Source organism: Trichoplusia ni, chromosome 2, assembly GCF_003590095.1.
Source record: "Trichoplusia ni isolate ovarian cell line Hi5 chromosome 2, tn1, whole genome shotgun sequence".
Lineage (NCBI taxonomy): Eukaryota > Metazoa > Arthropoda > Insecta > Lepidoptera > Noctuidae > Trichoplusia > Trichoplusia ni.
The window spans coordinates 18,643,931-18,668,000 of NC_039479.1; the positions used below are offsets into that span (position 1 = coordinate 18,643,931).

The 24,070-nt window shown below is 35.4% G+C and overlaps 4 protein-coding genes across 4 annotated transcripts; 2 read left to right on the forward strand and 2 right to left on the reverse strand.

Moving 5' to 3' along the window:
- Positions 1 to 712: 712 nt before the first annotated feature.
- Positions 713 to 8,881, reverse strand: LOC113508533. The gene is made up of 2 exons (XM_026891634.1): positions 8,425 to 8,881; positions 713 to 2,887 (listed from the first exon to the last, which is right to left on the reverse strand). Exon 2 carries the CDS (start codon positions 2,863 to 2,865, stop codon positions 1,978 to 1,980), a length of 888 nt encoding a protein of 295 aa, XP_026747435.1. The 5' UTR covers positions 2,866 to 2,887; positions 8,425 to 8,881; the 3' UTR covers positions 713 to 1,977.
- Positions 8,882 to 9,242: 361 nt separating this feature from the next.
- On the forward strand, positions 9,243 to 12,222 carry LOC113508537 (histone PARylation factor 1). The gene is made up of 5 exons (XM_026891639.1): positions 9,243 to 9,939; positions 10,307 to 10,455; positions 10,818 to 11,047; positions 11,381 to 11,634; positions 11,783 to 12,222. Exons 1-5 carry the CDS (start codon positions 9,373 to 9,375, stop codon positions 11,840 to 11,842), a joined length of 1,260 nt encoding a protein of 419 aa, XP_026747440.1. The 5' UTR covers positions 9,243 to 9,372; the 3' UTR covers positions 11,843 to 12,222.
- Positions 12,223 to 12,859: 637 nt separating this feature from the next.
- LOC113508536 (DNA-(apurinic or apyrimidinic site) lyase) lies at positions 12,860 to 17,498 on the reverse strand. Its single transcript, XM_026891638.1, has 6 exons — positions 17,330 to 17,498; positions 16,008 to 16,797; positions 15,621 to 15,767; positions 14,285 to 14,863; positions 13,763 to 13,943; positions 12,860 to 13,285 (listed from the first exon to the last, which is right to left on the reverse strand). The coding sequence occupies exons 1-6, from the start codon at positions 17,354 to 17,356 to the stop codon at positions 13,144 to 13,146; spliced, it is 1,866 nt and encodes a 621-aa protein (XP_026747439.1). The 5' UTR covers positions 17,357 to 17,498; the 3' UTR covers positions 12,860 to 13,143.
- Positions 17,499 to 18,106: 608 nt separating this feature from the next.
- LOC113508534 (leucine--tRNA ligase, cytoplasmic) lies at positions 18,107 to 24,053 on the forward strand. The gene is made up of 12 exons (XM_026891635.1): positions 18,107 to 18,217; positions 18,378 to 18,587; positions 18,854 to 19,225; positions 19,491 to 19,735; positions 20,061 to 20,959; positions 21,043 to 21,301; positions 21,377 to 21,741; positions 21,877 to 22,145; positions 22,365 to 22,619; positions 22,857 to 23,066; positions 23,394 to 23,628; positions 23,805 to 24,053. Exons 1-12 carry the CDS (start codon positions 18,215 to 18,217, stop codon positions 24,011 to 24,013), a joined length of 3,531 nt encoding a protein of 1,176 aa, XP_026747436.1. The 5' UTR covers positions 18,107 to 18,214; the 3' UTR covers positions 24,014 to 24,053.
- The last annotated feature ends 17 nt before the right edge of the window (positions 24,054 to 24,070 follow it).

Here is a 24,070-nt window from a genome sequence, read left to right on the forward strand (position 1 = left end):
GCAATTATTATAATTCAGAAAGTATCGTAATCATACTTATATTCCTCGTGTCGTAAGTATACAAGCAAATATACAATTTAGCAGGTAGCGGATCAGGATCTTTTTAAGTATTGTAATTTTATTGGAAAAGCCATCGACTAAGTAGCCCTTAACCCTAAGTACCTAATATCTAGTTAGTAGGAGATCGTTTGAGTGAACAGGCCAACCGTTATATTGATCCAATAAGTATGAAGTACCTACCTAAGGTATAGTGTATTATTAACAGCTGTCGAGTTTCGGCGGTCAATTTGAACGCTTTAACCCTTGCAATGTTTTGCATGCAATTGAATTAAAAGTGAAGACTTAAGAGTGTTTAATTAGTTACATTATCATGTTTAGAATTTTTATGTTCTCACCAAACATGGAAATGTTGGCAACTATATACAGCTGAATATGGCTGATACTACGAATAACCGCGCTGCGTTTACAATCTATATTGTAACTTTTGAATCGTTTGCAGTTTCCTGCGATTTTATTTATATATACAATATCTCTCACTGCCTTGTTTCAGTTTATTTTTTTTTGTTTTAGACCATTCTCTGTCTGCAACTCTTTCTTCTATGTAGGATGAAAGCTAAACCTTGATATCCCAATTTGATTTTCTTCAATTACTCGAAAACGTTAGGTATTTGCAGACACTACAACAAAACCAACACAAACAAAAATGAAACAATTAATGAGTTGTGTTTTATATTTACAATTTTTTACATACATTTCAACATTTTACAGACTACAGGGAGCTCTTTTTAATTCGAGCAACGAACATTACATAAACTAACACGTAAATCTAAATCGTAATAAAAACGACTTATGCGTAATCAATCTACTGGGCCCGCGTGTGGCTGTAGCGGGATCGAAACACCCAGAATCAATAAAACCCCGGTGTCCGCGTTACATTGTTACTAACAAGAACAGTGGCAGTTTACTTGGAAAATGACATTGGTACGAGCAATCTTAGGCCGCTTCCAACTTCATATTTTATTGTTCAAAGGACGTATTGGTCTTCTGTGCCCTTGATTTCTAAGTAAAACTGTAGTTACAATACTATTAATAATACAAATACACGTTCGCAATTGACTTCACTGACGACTATCTACCCTAACAAGTTAATATCTACATTGTACAAACACCATGTGAGTCGGCAATGCTTTGGTATGTTACTCAACCGCACTTACAGTGGGGTTGGCTGTTAGCCCGGTAGAGTTGAAAACTTTGTAAATAGAGTGGCAATTTACAGAAGTTTAAAATTCGTCGAAAACTATTACATAATTACATTAATTTATTGTAACTACAAATGACTAATTCGGCAAATCTTTACATTTACTTTTACATCGAATCGAACACTATGGTGAATACCAGCGGAACTTGATGTAATATAACGCGTGAATATGTGATTATTGTATGGATCAGCCGTTAGCAAATTAAATACACGTATTAGCAAAATTTAACTAATTTGCTACTTATGTATATACGCAACATATATATTTAATTGTTTACATTTAATTTTTGGCGTGGTCTGGGAACATCAACATTATGAAACATCAATTTATAATTATTTATCAACAAAAACAATCTATGTACATACAAACATTACACATTAAAATATCGACACTTTAATTCATTTTAGTTTTAAGAGAAATGATAAGCGCAGTTGCAAGCATTACTCATAATAGTGAAAAATCTGTTGCTGAAAAGCTACAGTACTACAGGTAATAATAGATAGGTATGCCTAACAGTAGTACTATAAAATTATAGCGCTTTATTTAATTATAATATGATTTGAATATAATAATTTCAATTTGGTAATTTAAACGATATGTCAAATTGTATGATATGTTAAAATACAAAGAAATTCGTTTTAGAAATGATAAAATGTCAATATTTTAATATGCTGACTAACATTAATTTAACCTTCGGTTACAAAACCGTTGGCAAAGACTAGAACAACGTTTCCCGTGAATGTGAAGCACGGTCTAGTTGCAGTGGCAGTGCTGTATTGGGACGGCTCGAAAGCTCGGTGCACTCGCCTACCAATGTTGCATCTCCACCACCACTATCCGTCGAAAATTGTTCCACTTCATCATCTGTGGAATCTGCATCGTCCTCCGCGAATACTGAATCTGCACCCACTGACGCTAATTCACACTCTACAGCGTAGGATGGGCCTACACTACCCACGGATGCCAGAGGGGCGAGTCGCTCACTGGGACAGGGCGACAAACGGCGTTCTTGCAAAGCACACACCACTGAGGAATCACGTCTCTCTAGATATGAGCTCCCTGAGCTTGAACAGGTCGCGGAGCTGAGTCGCCGATCTCGGGGACCAGCTGATACCCTTCGCTCCACGAAACGCAAGGCAGAACCAGGAAGGGAATCACCGCGAACTGTTGACAATCGACGAGGTGGCGTTAGCAAGCTTCCGTAGCCTCCTCCATATGAGGCAAAACGCGCTGTCCGAGGCCAGGGAGGCTCTTCGCCTATCGACGGTCGAGATCGAGCACGTTCTGACAGTGCTTCTTCGATAGCGGCCGTAAGTTGTCTTTCTTCTTCGACTGCCTGTTCCTCGGCGACAACGGCTTCAGCCAATTCTACTAATTTAGGATCGTTCAAAGCTTTCACAGATTTGCTTCGGCTCTTATATACGATCAGGAATACCATTAGGGCAAAAAAGCCGCCAAGAGTGGCAGCTATGCGTACGCCCGTCATGACGTCATAGGTTGCGTAGAACTCAATTCGCACCCGGTCGCGTTCTGCGGCACGGGAACTATCAGTTGAGTTCTCGGTCGCAACCGGCTCTCCACCACTCCATCCATCTCGATTATCCATCGCGCGATCAAACGTTCATCGCCTGTGAACAAAACAACAATATTTTTTATTAAAATATATATGGATTCATAGCAAGCTCTACAAAAATCAATACAAAATTAACATTATAATATTTCAATCCAAACATAGTGTGTTGCGTATACTTTCAGTAGATTCGTACCCATTTTGCAATAATCTCGTTAATCCTCTTACTAAAAGCTAGAGTGGGTATTTTCTACAATATCAAAATCTAAAAATCCATTCCCATTTAGGAACTAAAGTAAATGGATATACAAGCTTATCAGGATAATATATCAAGTTTGAATAATTGACAAGAGCATAATATCGGACTACGGAAAACGTATACATTCGTTCAAATAAACTTTTTCTGTTTTGATAAAACTGTTGCTTGACACTTGTCATTGATGACCTTTAACATAGCACTATTTTATAGTAAAAGAGGAATTCGCAAAAACAACCTATAAAATGTTCAAACAAATCCATGTATATTTCGACTAAGTATCTAGGTACAGGTATCGACACTTCATAAGTCGAACAAGAGAGACCGCACAACAATGTTGTCGCTAGCCGATTTCCGTTCGCCAGTTGCATCGGACTACACTCCCGACATATCTGGGACACGGCTTGCATATTGTGGTATAGTTCCTACATTTCAAATTTTCACTCATATCATTGGTTTACAGATCATTTGGTAGAAATACAAAAATATATTTAATTATAAGACATAAAGTTACGATGTGTTTGTTGTTTTGATTTTTTTAAGTAATTGAAATACATTGGCATAAAAAAAATAGCGCATACTAATTTCAAAAATGTTTGACTGCGTCATCATAATCTGTTGCGCCTGGTATATTTATTCAAAGGCTTATATTGCTGTTGTCTTTTGAGGTAATCGTTCTTAATGTAGCTTGGCTATGAGCCAGGCTGCATTAAGAATAATCATAAAGGAGCAAGACAACTTACATCAGGAGTCTGATGGCTGAGCCTCAACTCTACTTACGCTCAATATTAATAGCGGCGACGTAGTGCCACTTATATGAGCTAATCGGATAATGCGACTATTAAAGTGTTAAATCTTTCTAACAAAGGCGCGAGCATGCGCGGAGACACTGACGAATAATTTTGTATTCTTTAATCAATGAAATCGTGTTTTCTAAATTTATTATAGTAGCCGTAGATAACGCCGCTATAATCTTTAATATAGTATTCACGTATTGTAGAACAAAGAGTAAGTTCTGTAAACAACCGTATGAATCAATAAAAGATTATTCAAGGAGACTACATGAAGAACAAAATTGGAACCCTTTTCAATGCCTATGTAGCTACTCTAGTATGTTTCCTTTATTTGTAAACACTGATATTAGATAGATGGCCCAAATAACTGATGAGGTAGTCAGAGAGCTAAAAATATTAATATAAAGGCCTGGATAAAACAAGATAATATCAAAATAATTTTATCATCTTCACGTAAAACAAAGGTCTCGTAGCCGCTCGTGTTGTCCGGTTTCGATCCGTGATACTTTGAAGTGCTCTTCAGTTTGGCTAGATAGCTCTACAAAGCCAATTAATTAGACGTATTCAGCCAATTAAAGGGTCGTTTGACTAAAAGGCTAGGAAATTTGCTAACGGGAAGATAAAAGAATAACAAAACCGCATGACAGAACCAAAATAAGAGCCCGGGGCTTTGTGTTTGCAGGGAACGATAATAGCTAAAATAATAAGATCAACGAATAGCGCCTTAAGCCAGCGGTTATTTAGAACAGGTAACAAACAAGTATTACCTATTTCTTACAAGAGCAAATAATAATTTACTTCAACAAGCTACTAACAGCAACAGCCTAATCAAGTTAATATTTATTATCTCGTAAACTATACCAAGCCTTCTCAAATTTAGCAACATCGTTATTTTTCGTGTTCTATACAGTCGAACAGTTTAATCTAACATCTCAATCCAAAAAACGAGTTATTTATTGTTAGATTGCGTATTTACGAAACTCAAATATCGATCAAGTATCGCGTTAAGCTGAAAGTCTTGAGTACCCATTATACGTTTTAACGTAGAAGAACACAGTTCTAAATTGCACGGTAGATCGATGTATTACACCCAACACACAATGAAACTAAATATAGCGACGCAGGTGGAGCACTCGGTCACTCACGAAGGAGTAACAGCTCAAATCATTACTTACAATATGGACGATGTTTGTTTCGTTAAGATTGGAGCTTAATACGCAGTAACAAAGGAAGTGTCCAATTTAATAAAGCCCAACTCTCGTATTTGAATGTTTGCAAAAAGAAGTAATCAAGAATTGTTATTCGGATGCTTGAAGACTACGACGCGATGATAAATTTAATATTAGATCTTTTCTATAATAACTTTATGATGTTTCTGTCGCAGAAACTGATTTGGACGGTAGGATTTATCGCGGAATACATTGGACTACTTAGTAATTATTTTCAGTGATTTATAAAATAATGTAGTTACAATTACAAACAAATTAAGCTGTTATTTTTAAGGGTCAGTAAATATTACGACTTCTTGCATCGTTACGATGAACTTATACACCTGTGAAACACCTAATAAACTAAGCGGTTAATCTCGAGCAGATGAATAAAACAGAAATTGGCTATAACATCAGTACCGGCAAACATTTCAGATGATTTAGAAGCTATGGTGTACAAGATTATTAACCTACAATTTGAATTAGACATCACTATCGATACATTTTAATTTTGGAATAGGTGATAAAGAATGTGGAGCCAACAGCCTTATATGCCCATTCACGTGTCCTTTACGAGAAATTTAAAAAATTGATTGCGACCATTCTCATCCAGTTGAGAAATGTAACACTGTGTAAAATCAATTGGTCAAATTATTAGTTACATACTTGAGTTTCTGTAATACTATGGTAATTTAGGCGTTGGTCGTACAATAGTAAAGTTTAGTAAGACTTGGCAAGTGTACAAGAAAATATTAACGCGGTGCATACCGTGCGCATAGAGAAGAAATATATGCATGAGTAATAAGGTCTTGGACCTAGTTAAAATAATCTAGGAAGTAGTGAGAAAAGAAATTAATCAACTCTAACGTTTTAACAGGACTAAATAACTTCCCGAAATGTTATTGCGATGGGATTTTGCACCTGAATACAACATTAATGTGCTTTCGGAACTTTTATGCGAACAGAGCCGTTTGCAAAAACTTTACTATAAAATATTACTGACTTGGTGTTGGCATAGCATTCAGTTTTTCCATTCATCACTGCCAATTTTAGTTATGTTAGGACTTAGAAATCTAATTTTCTGAGAAAGTACAAGAAATAGGTTAACCAATTCGATAATACGACAAATAACAACGCGGAAATCCCACAAAACCTGTTAAGTCTACGAAACTGGGAACTACTGGGATAAATAGCGTGACTTTACAAGTAAACAAATAACAGTGTTTACTACAAGCTGTAAATGATCGGAAATAATGGATTCAATTGTGTCTGCGTCAATGAATTACAAGAATTCGAACGTCTTATTTTACATGTACATTTCTGAAAGGCCTGATATAGAATGGCGAATGGCATTTAAAGCTCAAATTAAATGCGCTCTTTAGACTACAACTGCCCAAAGGGTAAGCCGACAAAATTGTCGCCTTTAAAATCTGGACCAATCAGTTCCAGTTGGGGTTTTAATTTAAATATGGATGACGAGTAAAAGGGCGAAGATCAATAAAATGAATCAATATAATGAATAAATAAAATGCTATCAAAGTGACTTCTAGAGTTCTTACTAACATAAAAAAAATCGGTATTTTTGACCAAAAGTAGACTTTAAAAATTATTGATCAAATCCAAGCAATTGCTCACACACATTTCTTCTACCAAGAGGATTTTATTTTTAAAGATGTTTGACAAAACAACCAAATTGCCATGAAAAGCTATGCATGTTGCAGTATAGCTGCTCTAGTGATTGTATTTCCCTTTTATGTTGATGGTTATATTTCTCTAAAGAAGAAAATGGAGAAGAAATATGTGATTTTTTTTTATTGTAAAAGGAATAGTCCTTTATTATTCCTTGGGGAGCTTGGTAGCTTCTCAGGCAGATAGATTAGGAAATGTTGAGTAGCTTAAAAATCATATGTAAAAGTGATGATAAATTATATTCTTCTCACAGAATAAATGATTTAATTTCCTCAGAAAATAAGACATTAGTAAATGGAGTAAGGAACAGAATATTAGCAAATAAACAGCATTCTTGCGGCAGATACATTTAACAAAAAAATATTAGTGCTCATAACAACATGATACTGCTAAAAAATATACAATAGTGAACAGACCGAACCAACCTTTCCCTGGGAAGTGAATGTTTGACTAACCACGACAAGTAAATGGCAAATTAATAATTTCAACAATGGACAAGCTATTTGTTTGTAGTTGATCAAACAATAGAACTGGTTGATCTAATGCCAATATCATATGATGGATATTTTCGAATCTAAACCTTACAAGATCATAGACCTAATCAATGATTACTTAACTGAAGATATACTCATTGTAGAATAAGCAAAATCTTTGAAAGATTTTTAGAATAGGACTTTTTAGAGTGTTTTAAACACTACATAGAAAATGATGGCATTTTTAAATAATTTGGTGGCATTGAGTTCCCGTGTATGTATTTATATGCAAGAGGTGCAAGTTCAGTACCAAAGCAGACTAGCAACCACTAACATTAGGGGAAATGATGGATAAAAAATTACATTTTATAGGTATGAAATAAACTCTTGTGATAAGAAGGTAGAGTTTGAAAATAGATGTATTAGCTAAGAGAATGGGAGGATAGATATAGTTGATTTGCTAAAACTAACAGTTAATAATAATGAAGATGATAAGTAAAGAGATTTTCTTTCAAGAAAGGGGAGCAAATGAAAAAAAATGGTGTATTGAATAAGCTCATTTACTTAATTATTAAGACTTTTATTTGAATTGGTTTTCTTAAAGGAATTTAACACAAATTTAAAGGTTTCATGGCAATGAGAAAACTTCAAAGTATGTGTCCTTGGGTTGAGAGGGAATAAATACCATCCATAGCATGTAGACCCAATTAAGGACTCAGCTACTAAATTAATAAATAAACTTGCTCTCTGTTCAGTACCTTTGTAGAACTTTCATCCTGAATTGGTCATTGATTGATTGTCTCTCATAAGTATTTTTGCATAATTAGGTACATTGTCACTGTAAGTGATTTACAGTCACATTGTAGAATTTATCACATACCATTAATGGTACCTACTTGAGTAGGCATATTGAAGGCAAAAGACCCATTCAATGTACCTTATAATTCAATAAATGAAAATGATGATATAAAAAAATATATAAAATGTCTATCAGCTTGGGGAACGCATCCAATCTTAATAGATTTCCTATAAGGTCATCATAATTAAATTGAATAAATAATAATTCAATTTTTTTGCAGCTATTTTTCACACCATATTAAAGAATGATAAATTCTCAAAGAAATGAAACATTCCACAGGTCATTCTAGGAAACAAATATCATAAAATTTAATTACCAGAATAGCATGATTCGTCGCCCGCAGAAATTGAAGATCGTCGTGAGTTACGATGATTTATTATGTACATGTCCTTGGTAAATTATTGTAAAATTCCAGACACCCATTCATTTAAAACACTTATGATATTATTAACTACATCGTGCACCGATTTTTAATGTAACTTATATGAAATTATATCGCATCAGTGAACGAATTTAACTAATATTACTGCACTAAATCACGTTACTGGCATTATTTGATTTGAGTAAATAAAACACTAATTGTCATTTTTCTGATGGTTAGTTATGGATTCGAAGGCTATCCTCTGTGTTTCAGTCGTATTTTTATAAAAATATATAATCACTGTAACTTCTCTTTCGATCATATGAGTGACACAAAATTTAAGAAAAATGTTTAAAAAATCATGACTTTTTCAGGGCCCTGTTCATTTTACGGTTCACAACGTTAGTGTAGCCAGTGATTATAAATCGACGACAAACTATTTTGAAGTTTATCTTCATTGGAATCAAAACTACAATCAATAAAAAAATAGTTTAGCAACTTATCAATGTGCTAAATCTAAATCAACATAATTTTAGTAATTTTACGATTAATCGTGTAAAGTCATTCGCCATTGATTAAAGAGAAAAAATGCATAGCCATTTTATTAGTGTTATATGAAGCTCAGCTCGTACGTTTTTCTATAAGGTTTCTATTTTTTTTGTTATTTCAACAACAGCCGCCTAAAAAATTTAATCAATAAATTGAGAAATATCGATCTGATTTGAAATATCGAGGACATGACTGATGACATTACCAACTTGACACAGTTGACACTGACAGTAAACCGGCTGTTGCCACTTGTCGTTATAACCTTTAAAAAATCACATACGAAAAACCAAAACATTTGTAGGATTATTTTCTATTAAATAAATTTACACAAAACAGCATTATTTTGAATAAACAATGGCAGACGAATGGGCAGAATACGTAAAAGACCCAAGAATGGTATGTAAATACGCCTCTAAATGCTATCAAAAGAACCCCGAACATCACAAAAACTTTAAGCACCCACCATTAAATAAAAGGAAAGATAATCGAAATAAGAGACGGTTTTCTCCGTACACGAGGGATAGCCCTAGAGTATCCCCAAATCCTTCTAGCAAAGACGAGTCTTCTGAAAAAACGGCGGGAAGCGATGAAAGTAACAATAAAAATGAAACATCAGTTTCTGAGGACAGTGTACAAAGTGATCAGCTAGTTCCCGACCTTCCAAAAGATATTACATTTTATGATAAAGAAACAGACCGCGATGTTTTAAAAGAACTGTTCTTGGTAGAGATGCCTGAAGACTTTTTTAAATTTTATGAATGTGTCAGTGATGGTGGCAAATCATTTGAAGACGCACTAGCAAGTGTAAATTTGGTACCTATTGGGCCTTATGAGTTAATTATTGGGAAACTACCTAAATTGGAAGACAAAGAGTTGTATTTAGCTCACTGGAGATTCTTTTATGATCCTCCTGAATATCAGGTATGTTTATTTATCAGAGTAAGTCTATACTTTACACTTACATCTAGCTAAACTCCTTAGTATTTGGGGTTTCGGTCAACTAATCATATAGTCAAAACCATGGACACACACTTCTAAACAGGTGTTTAGAAGGGTAGTGTTAATTACAAGGGATTTATACTTGTTTAAGAAGCTTAGGCTCATAGTGTGTATTTTTCAATAACAAATTGAAGTCAACTTCTTATAATGGATGTAGTCAATGTGTCATATCCATAAAAATATAAAATCAATGCATACTCTTTTGATACAAAAATGTATTATTATAATTTTAATCTAAATACAATGGTGACAACTTTCTTTTCCTTAAACATAATATTTCATTTTACAGGCTGTACTTAAAAAGAGTAAAACCAGTGAATACCACATAGGTTACTTCCGTGATGATCCTGATCAGACACCAGTGTTTGTGGCCAGTAATGACAGCAAAAAGGATTGCCGCCTTGCCCCCATGGCTGAAAACATTTTTGGAGCTGTGTAGTAAGATCTTGTAATTTGTAGTATAATAATTAAATTGATTAGATGAAAGAGACACGAAACCAAGAGTGATGAAGGGAAGTGAAGGAAGTTGTTAGCTAACAAGGCCTCATAAAGCTATTAAATACTCTTGTTTGCCGAACCTTTTAACTAAAGAAATTTTTAGTAGAGATTTATGCTAATGCTTAGATATCTGAGCTTTGTAACATGTTATGACCCTAATTATTGCCATCTGGCACAGAAGTACTTTATGGAAATAATATCACACTATTTTATCCAGGAACTAATGTTATGAAATTTGAATGGAGTGACATTGAAAAACGTGGGTTTTAGTTTTTTTTAATCTATAAATTTTCTCCCCACAGTCAGTATCTGCAAAACGAAAAGAAACAGTCACCTTTTACTTCTATGGCCTGTCAGAAACTAATGGAAAAAATAAAAGCATTTGCCGATGAAAACAAAATATCTTTAGAAGAATACACTATGAAGAAGAGATCTCCACATATGGTCACCAGGTCATTCCATGGGGCAGGCATTGTTGTACCTTATAATAAAAAGACTCAATTAGGTTACAGACATTTAGTAGAAACAGATGGTAAGATCGACAAGTAGTTAATTTAAACCTTGAATCTTATGTTATAGAGTTTATGTTTGATTGCCTGCCTGCTCTATTTCCTACTGACTTAAGTGTTTTCCTTGTAAGCAATATTTACGCAAAATACCTGACTGATAGATATGCATCTAAGAGGATCTCTTATAAATTTTGTAAATCATTGAGAACACAAGTTTCAGTATACCAAAATTATGTATTTTGCTTTTCTGCTTGGTTTTCATAATTCATGATAATTCTACTTTTTGAATTGGAGTGCAAAGTTGATTTTAGATTTATGTATTATTATTACATACTTACACTTCTCTAATTCCACAGCAAATCTCAAGAAACTCTTTGCAAGTCTAGAGAAAGCATCAAACCAGAATGATAAAGACAAAATCTTATCAGAACTTCAGCCTGTTATAACTTATGCAAGTATAGCCGTAGACGAAAGTGACTTTGGTACTGGTGTTGAAGTGGGGATAGCTTTATTCTGTTCTGGGTTGAAGGAACTTGAACCTAGCGCCTTGAGTAGCCTCACTGCGGCATACAGTGTTTTAAACAGAAGTGCATTCGCTGAAATAATTAAGGTACCAATCGATTTTTTATGTTAGTTTCAATGCTGTGAGAAAGCTTTTTCTGAGCTATAGCATTCCTGTAGAATGGGGTGTATTCCCAACTTTAAATTTATTGATTTTTATTTGATTATCCTAATGTTATATTTTTTCCTTTTTTCAGGCACATTTGAAATATCGACGCAAGGGACCTAATATGTCTGTGTTAAGTTTTAAGAAGTAAACAAAACCATGCCGAAATGTTGATAAAAAACATGTAAAATAAGAATCTTGAAGTGAGTAATTGATTTCCTGTGTCAATTATTTAACTTCAGCATGACTTTGTGAGCTTGAAGTATTGTCTTTTTAAATATAAGCATAACTGAGGTACATTCTAAAAAAGAAACCTAAAATACGCTTAAGAATATCCTATTTATCTGACTATAAGTATAATTTTCAGAATCGTTTAAATCATTTAATATATTGTAACATAAACTATGCCTAATTGCTGGTCAGTAAAAGAGGCAAAAAATACGAGAGCAGAATTTACTTTTCTCCTGAATTCATCCAATTGTAACTTGCTTTAAGTTTGCTAATTTTAATAAAAAATATTTTTTACTTTAATCTGCGTTTCATTAAAAAATGTTTAAGCTATAAATGTGGTAGGTAACCACCTACTTAGATATGCCAAATTGTTTTCTTGCTAGATAAAAACTGTGGAAGGTGGTATGTTTAACATTTTCACGAACGACTAATGGAACGACTACGAATTCCGATCGTTTATTTCAAGAGTTTTCACTGTGTGGACTGTTTATCTAAAGATTTAAGTATGTACAGCGCTCATTATGTAAGAATATTTATCTTTCGATTTTTTTTAAGAATACTTCTTTCATTATTGTCGCCTCCATTTATTCGAAGATTTTTTTTCAATTTAATTTATTAACACCCATACTTAGCTTCACTTAGTTCCGAAAAATGAACGAAGAACAATATCAAACAAGTTACGCAGGCGCAGACAGACTTCAAAATGGAAAGTAGTAAAATATTCATAAATGTAAATGCCTTTGACTTAATTTAGGGTCACCATAATTAATATTTCTCAGCATAAGTATCGGATACAGCCATAGGAAAAGAACTAGTGGGAGATAAGTAAGAACGCATGTTTGTTTCAAGTACCTACATATTTCGCTAATTCGTATCCCGATTACATTCTTATCACAGACAATCAGATAAGTAGATAGGAATGTACAAAAAAGCTGCATTTATTGTAACGTCTTTATTTTTCAGTGACCTTCACAAACAATACAAAAATATTACACAAACAAATGCAGATTCTGAAATGTTTTATAAACCATATCAAAATAAATCATAAGTCGAAAAAAAAACTATTATAAGACATTAAACGACTGCCTCCTTTTTGATTTGATAGTTCCTGAATAGTTTTGAATCCAAACTATGTATTCATGCAAATCCGAATTTTATACCTGATAGATAGGCTTGATTACAGTCGTTTATTATTTTACAACATAATAAATAGTCATTTGTTTATTCCTTAGGTTTGTCAGCACTCCTCAAGTGCAGGAAAAGTGTTAAAGGACAATGGTCACTGCCATATACCTTTTCTCTAATAACATTGTCGCAGAGAGCCGGCAACAATCTTTCTGACATTATGAAGTAATCCAAACGCCTGTAACAAAGTAATTAAATTACATAGACATTCCCAATAAGCTTTTAAGATAACATGCATTATCAAGGATTTAAGTAGTACATAGGTGCCTATTATCTACGTTATATTTTATAAGGCTTATCTAAGTCGTGCCTAATCATGTCTCAACGTTTTATTGTAAAAGTGTCATTGTTATCTAGAAGTACAGAAATAGGAGTTTTTATATTTCGTACAAAAAGCTGTTTTGAGCAAAATAGTACACTATCAAAGTAGAGTTACTATTACGCACTAATACAAAAAAAAATAGCACAAGGCCACTCTTCTAGTAAGACTAATACCGTTGTGGTAAAATTGCACTTCTGAGAGGAAGAATAAGTGTCGCGCTGAGAAGTGCGTAGGCTAGACTTTTCCAAAGAGGCAAAATACCTACATTAAGTGGTATTTGGTGGTAGTCTATATGGTATCCTGCGTCGAGTTAGAACTAAGTGTAAAACGTACCATCCAACGTTCCTCGCTCGGCTATTCGACATGTACGTCCAAAACGTATAGGCGCCAACCTTATCCGGATACAAGTGTCGGAATGTATCGACGAACCCATCTCCCAGTAAGTCTGTCATCCCCGCTCGTTCCTCGTCCGTAAAACCAGCGTTCTTCCTATTTGTTTTAGGGTTAGCTAAATCTGTAAATGATTTGTGTGAGTATTAGACTAAACTTCAATTTCTTTCATCAAAATTAAATTTTCTATTGCTTCAGAATTCATGTTAACTGAGAGAGAGGAGTCAGCTAAAACTAAATTTAAGTTCTGTATCATGATTAAGATAACGGGCGTAAATTATCTAGTCATTAGACACCGACTAGGCGACTGTGCATAACTTACAGCAGGTATACAGGTAGTTAAAACTATGTAGTGTGAAGAAAAAACTTCGTTACTGGTTAAAAGCCTAGGCCTATTTTTTATGCCTATATAATGAATTATGGCAAAGAATAAAAATATATTGAATAAATAGAAGAAAATATTACCTATTTCTTTGTGTGAAACATTCATATCCCCACATATTATCACAGGCTTCTTCTTATCTAATTCCTTAACATGTCTACGAAACTCTTCGTTCCATTGCAGTCTTTTCGGAAGTGTGACTAGTTTTCGTCCTGAGTTCGGCACATAGGTACATATTAAATAAAACTGTTCGTATTCAGCTGTAATGATACGACCTTCAGTGTCCAACTCCTCGTTTTGTAACCCGTACACGACGCTTATCGCAAGTTTTGTCGTGTAGATGCCTACGCCTGCGTAGCCATCTTTCTCGCCCGCCAGCCAGTACGCGTGATAGCCCGGAGGGTTTGCTATCTCACTTGGTAGTTTATCTTGAGAACATTTTACCTCTTGTACACACAAAATATCAGGTTTCTCATATTTCAAATAGTCTAGGCAGCCTTTAGAAGACCATGCTCTTATACCGTCGACGTTCCAACTTGCTATTTTAAAGTTCCAGTCTTTACCTTGACTATTGTTGGAAGAATTCGCGAAGTCAATGGAAGTAAAATCTGTTACGGATTTATTTTTAGGAGGTGCTTTCTTTTTGGTATCTTCGGCTGGCGCTGAAATATATAACTAACATGAAGTCAACTTATGCCAGTTTCAATTAGCCGTGTCTGCAGATAAATACTTACACGGCTGATAAATATTGCCCATATTTCATGTCATTGGTGGTAGTGAAGACAATGTGTAATGTAACAGTGAAATATAATCTTTCAAAATGATTTTTTGGTGTTTTATTTACTGAATTATACTTTTTCCACTCTTATCCTGCATCAATGCAAGAACCATGTAATATGCATGCAAAAGAAAGTTACATCTGGTAAGTATTGGGTTCCAGCTTTTTATAATCATTAATACTATTTAGGATATAGAAAAGCCATCTAAATACCAGTCTTATAATATTAATGAACCACTAATAGCCATGTATATAGTATGTATTATAACTTAATAATTAGCATGCGAAGGTATATTCTTGAAACACCTGTTTTAAAACTAACTAAATTAGTCACCATGTTGGAAACCCATTGTGAATTAGTACTAAGTAAAATAACACTACGAGTGTGTACCAAGTGTCAGATATACCATAATATGCATTTTTATTTTTATCCTATCAATTACATATGAAGCATATCTATGCAGCAATTATGTCCAATTGTTTTGAGTATGCGTATAGTAAGGTAGAAAAAATAATAAAGCATTCAACATATATATTTGGAAAAAGTTTTATTATGAATAATTAATGATAAAACACACTTAATCATAGTAACACGAAACAATATTTGTCAAATGTTAAATTATAATCATAGTACTAGTTACCCTTTTCGTCAGCACCCTTGCGTCGGCGCTTTGTTGTTGGCTCATTCTCTTGTTCGTCATCTGTCTCTGTGGAGGCTTCTACGGCTTTTTTTGGACCCCTCTTACCTTTGGCAGGTTTTGCATCTTCATCTTCATCATTTTTATCAGCTGAAAGAGGACACATGAATTTTAGGAACTGTCTGGGCCACAGATTTTTACGTACATTAATGCTTCTTTTAAGTCAAAAGATAAGATATAATTAAATGTACATATCCTTGTCAAAAACAATCACCCTGCAATTAATACCAGAATTTGTTAATGTTTGCGGACTGCTTTATAATATAAAATAAATAATGACACTTAAAAATAGACAGGACTGACAAAATAGATATAAAAATGTAATATTACCTTTTTTAGTCACTTTCCTCTTTTTAGAGGATGTATCTTCTTCATCTGCATCATCATCAGCATCCTCCTTGGGTGGTGCTTTCTTTCCCTGAGGTTTCCTACCCCTTCCACCTTTCTTAGGTTCAGGCTTCTCTTCCTCCTCATCAGCTTCATCATCATCCTCTACCTTCTCTGGTACTTTAGCTGCAGCCTTTTTCCTACCCTTAGGTGCAGGTTTTTCTTTAATTTCCTCTTCTTCAGACTTGTCATCTTCAGGCTCTGCCTCCACTTTTGCTGGTTTCCTACCCCTGCCTTTAGGTGCAGGCTTAGGTTTCTCTTCAACTTCATCCTTTGGTGTGTCATCATTTTCAGTCACTTCTGGCTTAGCTTTCCTACCTCTGCCTTTTGTTTCCTTCTTAGGAGCTGGTTCCTTCTTTGCCGGTTTCTTCCTACCCTTGCCAGAACTGGGAGCTTCTTCTGTGTGACCATTGGTTTCTAAGTTGTCATCACTCTGTTCATTTTCCTCAGCCTGAACAGAAGAATCCTCTTCACCAGATTGGTCACCATTTGTAGCTGGTACCTCATCAACATTCTTCTTGCGACCTTTCTTAGCAGGTGGACCTACATCCTCTTGTGGTTCCCCTGAATCATTTGCCGCCTTTTTTCCTCGCTTTGGCTTTTTATCAGTCACGGGAGCAATTTTTTCACTAAGCTCTAAATCTGCTGCGTCGACCTCAGGTTCTGACACATTTTTTCCCTTTCCTCGCCCTCTTTTAGGTGCCTCACTGTCTGTTACTTTTTCAACCGGTTTCTGAAAAAATCCGCCAATAAAAACAATCGGGACATAGAATAAAATCCATAAGGAATACACGTTAAATAAAATAGCATAGGCGAGATATTATTTACAACAAGATTACTACAGCTATATTTAGAACAGATGTAAATTTCATAGCTTCATACAGATGATATGAAAGCCGAAACGAGTTCGGTATTATAGCTTATTATCATGAAATAACGGCACACTACGGTGCATGCAATACACATAAAATAATAACTACAATAAGTGGCGCCAATTGCCGCCAAAGGCTTGAGCAATCCTCAAAACATGTGTTCGTAAAACGACGGCGTAAAATAGTATTATACGGGAAACAAGATAATTGTCGTTGTCGTTATATTTCATAAATGAAAACAACTGAAAGTACGGGACGAAACAACTCAATTTATATATGAATGGGACTGACACCACTACTGTTAAGTGCCCATCGATAACAATGCTAAAACCCGTTTGTAAATTCAATGCAAATACTTAAGATATCGCGTCGTATAATCTGAATTAACCATACCTTTGCTTTCGCGGTCCTTGGAGCCATTGTCACGAGGCAATTGTTTCTGCAAATATCACAGATTTCACAATAATTACAAGCAAATTTTGCTTCTCCCAACAAATAAGCGCGTTGTTGAGAGCAGGGGTAGCGGGCGAAGTTTCCGGCAAAATGACAGATCTCGTGTACCGCCACTGCCGCCAATTTTTTGTCAAGTATTTTTTTTAAACGTACTTTTTAGATGGCGGGTAACCTAAGCATTAGGTGCATTAAAATTAGAAATTGTCTATGGAGTGCCGGTCTACTTCTTTAATATAATCGGTATAATACGGAAGGACATGTAACATATTTTTATTTTAAGAAACATCTTTATATTTTTTTGGTGAAGTTGAATGTACTGGTTTAGTGAAATAAACGTTTGTCATTATTATATCAGGGTTAATTCGTCCGTAACGCTACGGCACCTTAATAAGCTGTGATTCTGAATACACAGCTTTCATGTTTTGATTTAGAGCAATAAATAATTGAGTATTGAGTTAATTACCACTTTTCATTATGCAGATTTAAGACTTTAGGTTTAGAACTTTAAACGGAATTCTCCATGCCCACTTTAATCCAATTTAATAGTGCTTTGATTCAAAAGTATTTTTTTTTTCAAGATTTATACCATGAATCTTAAATTATTAAAGTATTTTACCAATTTAACAGTTCCTTAAAAAAACGAAATTGTCCTGGCTTCACTGCAAAATTATTGTAACGTTTGTCAATTATTAAGTCAAAAGTGACGTGACATATCACCTGCTGACAGCAGATGTCAGTGTCGTGGCAACGTGCATTATTCTTTCGATTATACTATTCAGGGAATGTGTGTGCATGATTCGGATTTCTGAATAAAACATTAGCAAAATGGTAAGACAATTTAAAGAACATGTCGCTTAAGAGATATTTAAGATATCTGTTTAGTGGAACTTTTATTATAATCCGCTGACAATATTGCTCCAGCCGGAGGAGAGGAATTCAAGAAGTATGCGGCATATGATTCAGAATTAACAATATTCTTAAATTTTAGGCTACGCTGGACCGGAAAGGCACATTTAAGGTAGAATATCTACAGGAAATAGAGAAGAAAGTGCAAGCGAAATGGGACAGCGAGAAGATATTTGAAATGGAGGCACCGGAAGATGGGAAATCCTATGAAAAGTTCATGTGTACGTTTCCCTACCCATACATGAATGGGCGGTTACATCTTGGGCATACATTTTCACTGTCAAAATGTGAGGTAAGTTCAAAATGTTACTTTATTAGAAGTACAGTACAAAAATATGAATGCTTAATAACCTCCTTTCTTTTTGAAATCTGTTAGACATACCTACAAGAATGATGCAATTTAATCTCAGAATATACCTACTCCCCCATAGTGTTATTGTTTGATATTTTGCTTTTTATACATTTGGCTATTAACTTTTTTAATTACGAAGATAAGAATTCTGATACTAATTACTCACAACTCTGAACTGTTTAATTACTGTTGACTCTTGTTTTTAGTTTGCATCAAGATACTACAGATTAAAAGGTAGAATGGTACTATTTCCCTTCGGATTTCATTGTACTGGCATGCCTATAAAAGCCTGTGCTGACAAGTTAAAAAGAGAGATGGCTCTCTATGGTTCCCCACCGGTATTCCCTGAAGAAGAAGAAGTCATAGCCAAGGAAGAGGGAGACATTGTCCCTAAAGATAAAAGTAAAGGAAAGAAGAGTAAAGCTGTGGCTAAGACTGGGGGTGCTAAGTACCAGTGGCAGATCATGCAAAGTATTGGAGTACCTGATGAAGAAATATGTCTGTTTGCTGATGAGAGCCACTGGCTTGAGTACTTCCCACCTTTGGCTGTAGCTGATTTGAAAAGAATGGGTATTCATGTAAGTTATTTAAATCGATCTATAAATAAATACAATTAGTCCACTTAACCGAGTGCAGTCTCATGCTGGACATAGGCCTCCCCAAAATTTGCCCTACAATGTCTTAAATAAAAATACATGGCTCAAAGAGCCTTTCTTTATAAGTTTAATCTGTGTGTCTCCTGGGTAAAAAAAGTTTTAAAATTTAAAATATTCTATGGATTTTATTTATTCATGTACCTACTGATTATATTTTTCTAAAGCAGGTCTCTTTTTTATTTCACAGGTAGACTGGCGTCGCAAGTTCATTACCACTGACGCAAATCCATTCTATGATTCATTCATAAGGTGGCAGTTCTACCACCTTAAAGAGCGTAATAAGATCATGTATGGTAAGCGGTACACCATATTCTCGCCTTTGGACAAGCAACCTTGTATGGACCATGACAGAAGTACAGGGGAAGGGGCTGGTCCTCAGGAGTATACCCTAGTAAAGATGGTAGTACAGGAGCCATATCCTGAAGCACTCAAGTAAGTTTTGTTTTAATCTCCAATGATATGAATAGCTTTTTTTATGATGTGCTTTTCCTAAATAATTGTTTAGTATTTTTATATATTTGTAAATGGTTAAATAATGCATAGCTATACAGCCAAAAACATTTGTTTTAAATATTATACTGTACATATTTACACAAATGTACAGTACCAATTAGAATAGGATTTATTTGGTTTATTACTTGCAAAAATATTTTTTAACATGTGTGTTTTCATATTTTATTGATCAGGTTGTATTTTTGTAACTTTTTTATGAGCCATACTTCCTTACTTGAAACTCAGATTTGAATTTACATTGTAGGTCCTTCAAGTCCAAGCCAGTGAGTTTAGTAGCAGCAACTCTAAGACCAGAAACTATGTATGGCCAGACCAATTGTTGGGTACATCCAGACATCAAATATATTGCTTTTGAAACTGTTAATGATGGAATATTTGTATGCACAAGGAGAGCAGCCAGAAATATGTCCTACCAAGGTTTTACCAAAAAGGATGGTGAATTTGAAATTCTTGCTGAAATTTTAGGACAGGATCTTTTGGGAACAGTATTAAAATCTCCTTTTACTAGTTATCCTAAAATCTATGCCCTTCCTATGTTAACTATTAAGGAAGATAAGGGCACTGGAATTGTAACCAGTGTACCTTCTGACTCCCCTGATGACTATGCGGCACTTGTGGACTTACAAAAGAAGCCAGCTTTCAGAGAAAAGTATGGTATTCACGATGATATGGTACTCCCATTCAAACCAGTTTCTATTCTCGAAATTCCCGAATTCGGCAACTTATCCGCTGTTTTCGTATATGATAAGCTTAAAATTCAAAGTCAGAATGATAAGGACAAATTAACACAAGCCAAAGAGATGGTTTACTTAAAAGGATTTTATGATGGAGTGTTACTAGTAGGAGAATTCAAGGGATGTAAGATCCAGGATGTGAAAAAGAATTTGCAAAACAAACTTATTCAGGAGAAGAGCGCAGTGGTTTACTATGAGCCCGAAAAAACGATCATTTCGAGGTCAGGTGATGAATGTGTTGTGGCTCTCTGCAATCAGTGGTATCTGGACTATGGGAATGAAGAGTGGAAGAGTCAAGTGGAAAAGGCTTTGGGTGCTATGAATACTTACCATGACGAAGTAAGGAAGAATTTCCAAGCGACTCTCAAGTGGCTGCACGAATACGCGTGCTCGAGAACTTATGGACTTGGTAAGTTACTACAAAATTTACCAATTGTAATAAGATTCTAATTCCTAGATCCAAGTAAATATACTAAATACATATTTGTCCAGGTACAAAATTACCTTGGGATCAACAATGGCTGATAGAATCTCTGTCAGACTCGACCATCTACAACGCTTACTACACGATAGCACACTTCCTGCAAGGCGATACATTTAGAGGCAACAAGGAAAATGCTCTTAAAATTAAACCCGAGGACATGACTATGGCTGTTTGGGATTACATATTCTTCAAAGATGCTCAATTCCCAAAATCAACTAGTATTCCTAAAGCATCTTTGGAAAAGATGAGGAAAGCTTTCCAGTTTTGGTAAGAACAATATTTATCCTCATTAAACTTAGATGATGAGGAGCTTTCGTATTAAATGTCTATATCTTAATGCAGGTATCCAGTCGACTTGAGGGTTTCTGGAAAGGATCTGATCCAAAATCACTTGACATTCTACATCTACAATCACTGCGCCATGTGGCCTAAAGAAGAGGACAAATGGCCCAAGGGAATCAGGGCCAATGGTCACCTTATGTTGAACTCAGCGAAAATGTCGAAGTCTGATGGAAACTTCTTGACTTTAACGGAGTCTATTGATAAGTTTAGTGCTGATGGAATGAGACTGACATTGGCAGATGCTGGTGACTCCGTAGAAGACGCTAACTTTGTTGAGAACACCGCCGATGCGGCTATATTGAGACTGTACACCTTCATTGAATGGGTTAAGGAGATCATTGCAACGAAATCGACCTTAAGAACAGGTACATTCGCGATTGTAATAAATGAAATTTATTTTGTTCGTTTCGAGTTTTTGCTACCTATATAATTTACGACTCCCACTAGCGCCATTTGTTTATAGTTTTGAAAGTCGTTTTATCGTCATTTTACACTTACAGGCGAACACAATTTCCACGACAAGGTATTCGTCAGCGAAATGAACACGAAGATCAATCAGACTGATGACAACTACAACAAGATGCTGTTCAAGGAGGCCCTGAAGACTGGTTTCTTCGAGTTGCAAGCGGCGCGTGATAAGTACAGGGAGCTGTGTTCCGAAGGCGGTATGCATGCGGATCTTGTTCTGCAGTACATCGAGACTCAAGCCAAGCTTATGTCGCCTATCTGTCCGCACGTGGCCGAACATGTTTGGGAGTTGTTAGGCAATGTGAGCAACATTCTTATGCCTATTTTTATATTATGTATCAGTATCTATAATAGACAAAAACTATTGCGATTTTTTTTCGCTATGAACGTAATCATAACGTGAACTTTATTCTTATCGTGATCTTTTAGCGATATTTGATCGAAAGTGCTAGAGCATTATTGTTTTAAAATATTCATCAGCGAGAATGAAGAGTTTGAAATATTGCCTTTTCTTAACCAGACGAAGAGCATTCTTCACGAACGCTGGCCGGTAGCGGGCGAAATCGACGAGGTCTCCATCAAAGCTAGTAACTACTTAATGGACGCAGCGCATTCCTTCCGTATCTACCTGAAGAACCACACCGCTGTCAAGAAACCGAAGAAGGGAGAAACGCCTAAGCCAGAGAAGAAACCAACTAGAGCTGTTATTTGGGTTGCTAAGGAGTATCCCAAATGGCAACACATCATTTTGACTACTCTGAAAGAACTGAATGGAGTAAGTCCAATAGTTATTATAGAAATTGTTTTCTCCTTATTGAATTTTAGGCTTAGGATTCGCTTTGCTCATGATATCACGCAAAACCTTTAATATGTAATGCTTATAATCACTCACAAAAATCCCTAAAACACATTTTGAAGAGATAAATAGACAACACTTAGATCTCTTCAACTGTGAAAAAATGCTGGCGTCTAATAATCATACTGCTGTTATTAACCTTAAACCCTTTTTCAGCCAACAGGTCTCCCAGACAACAAGATAATTTCTAGCAAGTTGGGCGGGATCCCTGAGCTAAAGAAGTACATGAAGCGAGTGATGCCGTTTGTACAAGCGACCAGAGAGAATATGGAGCGCGTTGGCATCGAGGCGCTGTCTGTCGGCTTACCCTTCGACGAGGCGGCTGTGCTGCTCGAGAATAAAATATACCTCCTCAATACTTTAGATGTAAGTAGATTGGAAGTTTATTACGTGAGTCGTATAGGCGAGTTTAGCATTTAATTTCAACATTGCACTCGTTCAAAGAATTATTTTTATTTTTTATATGTTTTGCCAGTTATTTCGTTAATTAAGAATCGTTCAGCTTCATGACAAATTAGAATACCGCAACAACTACGACAGAAAGTAAGACTTGAGTAAGCTTTGACGTACAAAAGAGAGCGACACTGTTGTACGCAGTATAGTATCTCGCTTCCACATCTGCTATAGTTCTCCTTCGTCGGTGTTAGAGACCTGAAGTCGAAGGCAAAAACCAAACCTTATACATTTTTACAGCTGGACACAATAGAAGTCAAGTTCACTGACGACGCCGAAGCGCCAGAGAAGACCAGAGAGGACTGCGCACCAGGACAACCACACGTGTCCTTCAGCGCGGAGAGCGGCGTTGAAGTCAGCTTCATCAACCCCGTAGCTATGAATGGACTGTTCACCGTAACAGCCACGCTTGCAGATGGAGATACCATCGAAAAAGTTAAAGCTAAGATCGCTAAAGAGGTTAAAGCGATTAAAGGTGAGATTTGAGTCTTTTGTTGCTTTTACATATTTGTTTAAGACTTAATAAATGTCATGTCGAGACGCAATATTGCAAGTTACTCGCGTGCAAAAGAAATTATTATACTCTAAAGTGGTAGGTAAGGAAAGTAGGAATATGTATACATAAGTAAACTTTATATATTTTTCTTTCAGACTTGAGCAGCCTGAAGTTATGGCGATACAACGATCCCATTCTTGGACCCCGATCTATCCCGGTTCCTGGGGACCATGTAAACAAATGCGTCGTCTTGGACAACGCTTCGGTACTAAAAGTAGACTTAGCTACGACTACAGTAGAGCTAGTCGCTAATGGAAAGAACCTCCCATTAGGAAAGCAATTGGTTTATACATATGAAAAATAATAAGTTTCTAAATAGAAATAAATTATTTATTGACGTTTTAGTTTTGTTTTTTTATTG

Coding starts and splice junctions, on each gene's coding strand:
- LOC113508533 (XM_026891634.1), bottom strand. CDS start 2,865: ATGGATAATCGAGATGGATGGAGTGGTGGAGAGCCGGTTGCGACCGAG.
- LOC113508537 (XM_026891639.1), top strand. CDS start 9,373: ATGGCAGACGAATGGGCAGAATACGTAAAAGACCCAAGAATGGTATGT. Junction 9,940..10,306: donor ATGATCCTCCTGAATATCAG/GTATGTTTATTT, acceptor TTCATTTTACAG/GCTGTACTTAAAAAGAGTAA. Junction 10,456..10,817: donor AACATTTTTGGAGCTGTGTA/GTAAGATCTTGT, acceptor TTCTCCCCACAG/TCAGTATCTGCAAAACGAAA.
- LOC113508536 (XM_026891638.1), bottom strand. CDS start 17,356: ATGGCTCCAAGGACCGCGAAAGCAAAG. Junction 15,768..16,007: donor GAGGAAAGTGACTAAAAAAG/GTAATATTACAT, acceptor GTCCTCTTTCAG/CTGATAAAAATGATGAAGAT. Junction 13,286..13,762: donor CGAGCGAGGAACGTTGGATG/GTACGTTTTACA, acceptor ACTTTGTTACAG/GCGTTTGGATTACTTCATAA.
- LOC113508534 (XM_026891635.1), top strand. Junction 18,588..18,853: donor TTTCACTGTCAAAATGTGAG/GTAAGTTCAAAA, acceptor TCTTGTTTTTAG/TTTGCATCAAGATACTACAG. Junction 19,226..19,490: donor TGAAAAGAATGGGTATTCAT/GTAAGTTATTTA, acceptor TTTATTTCACAG/GTAGACTGGCGTCGCAAGTT.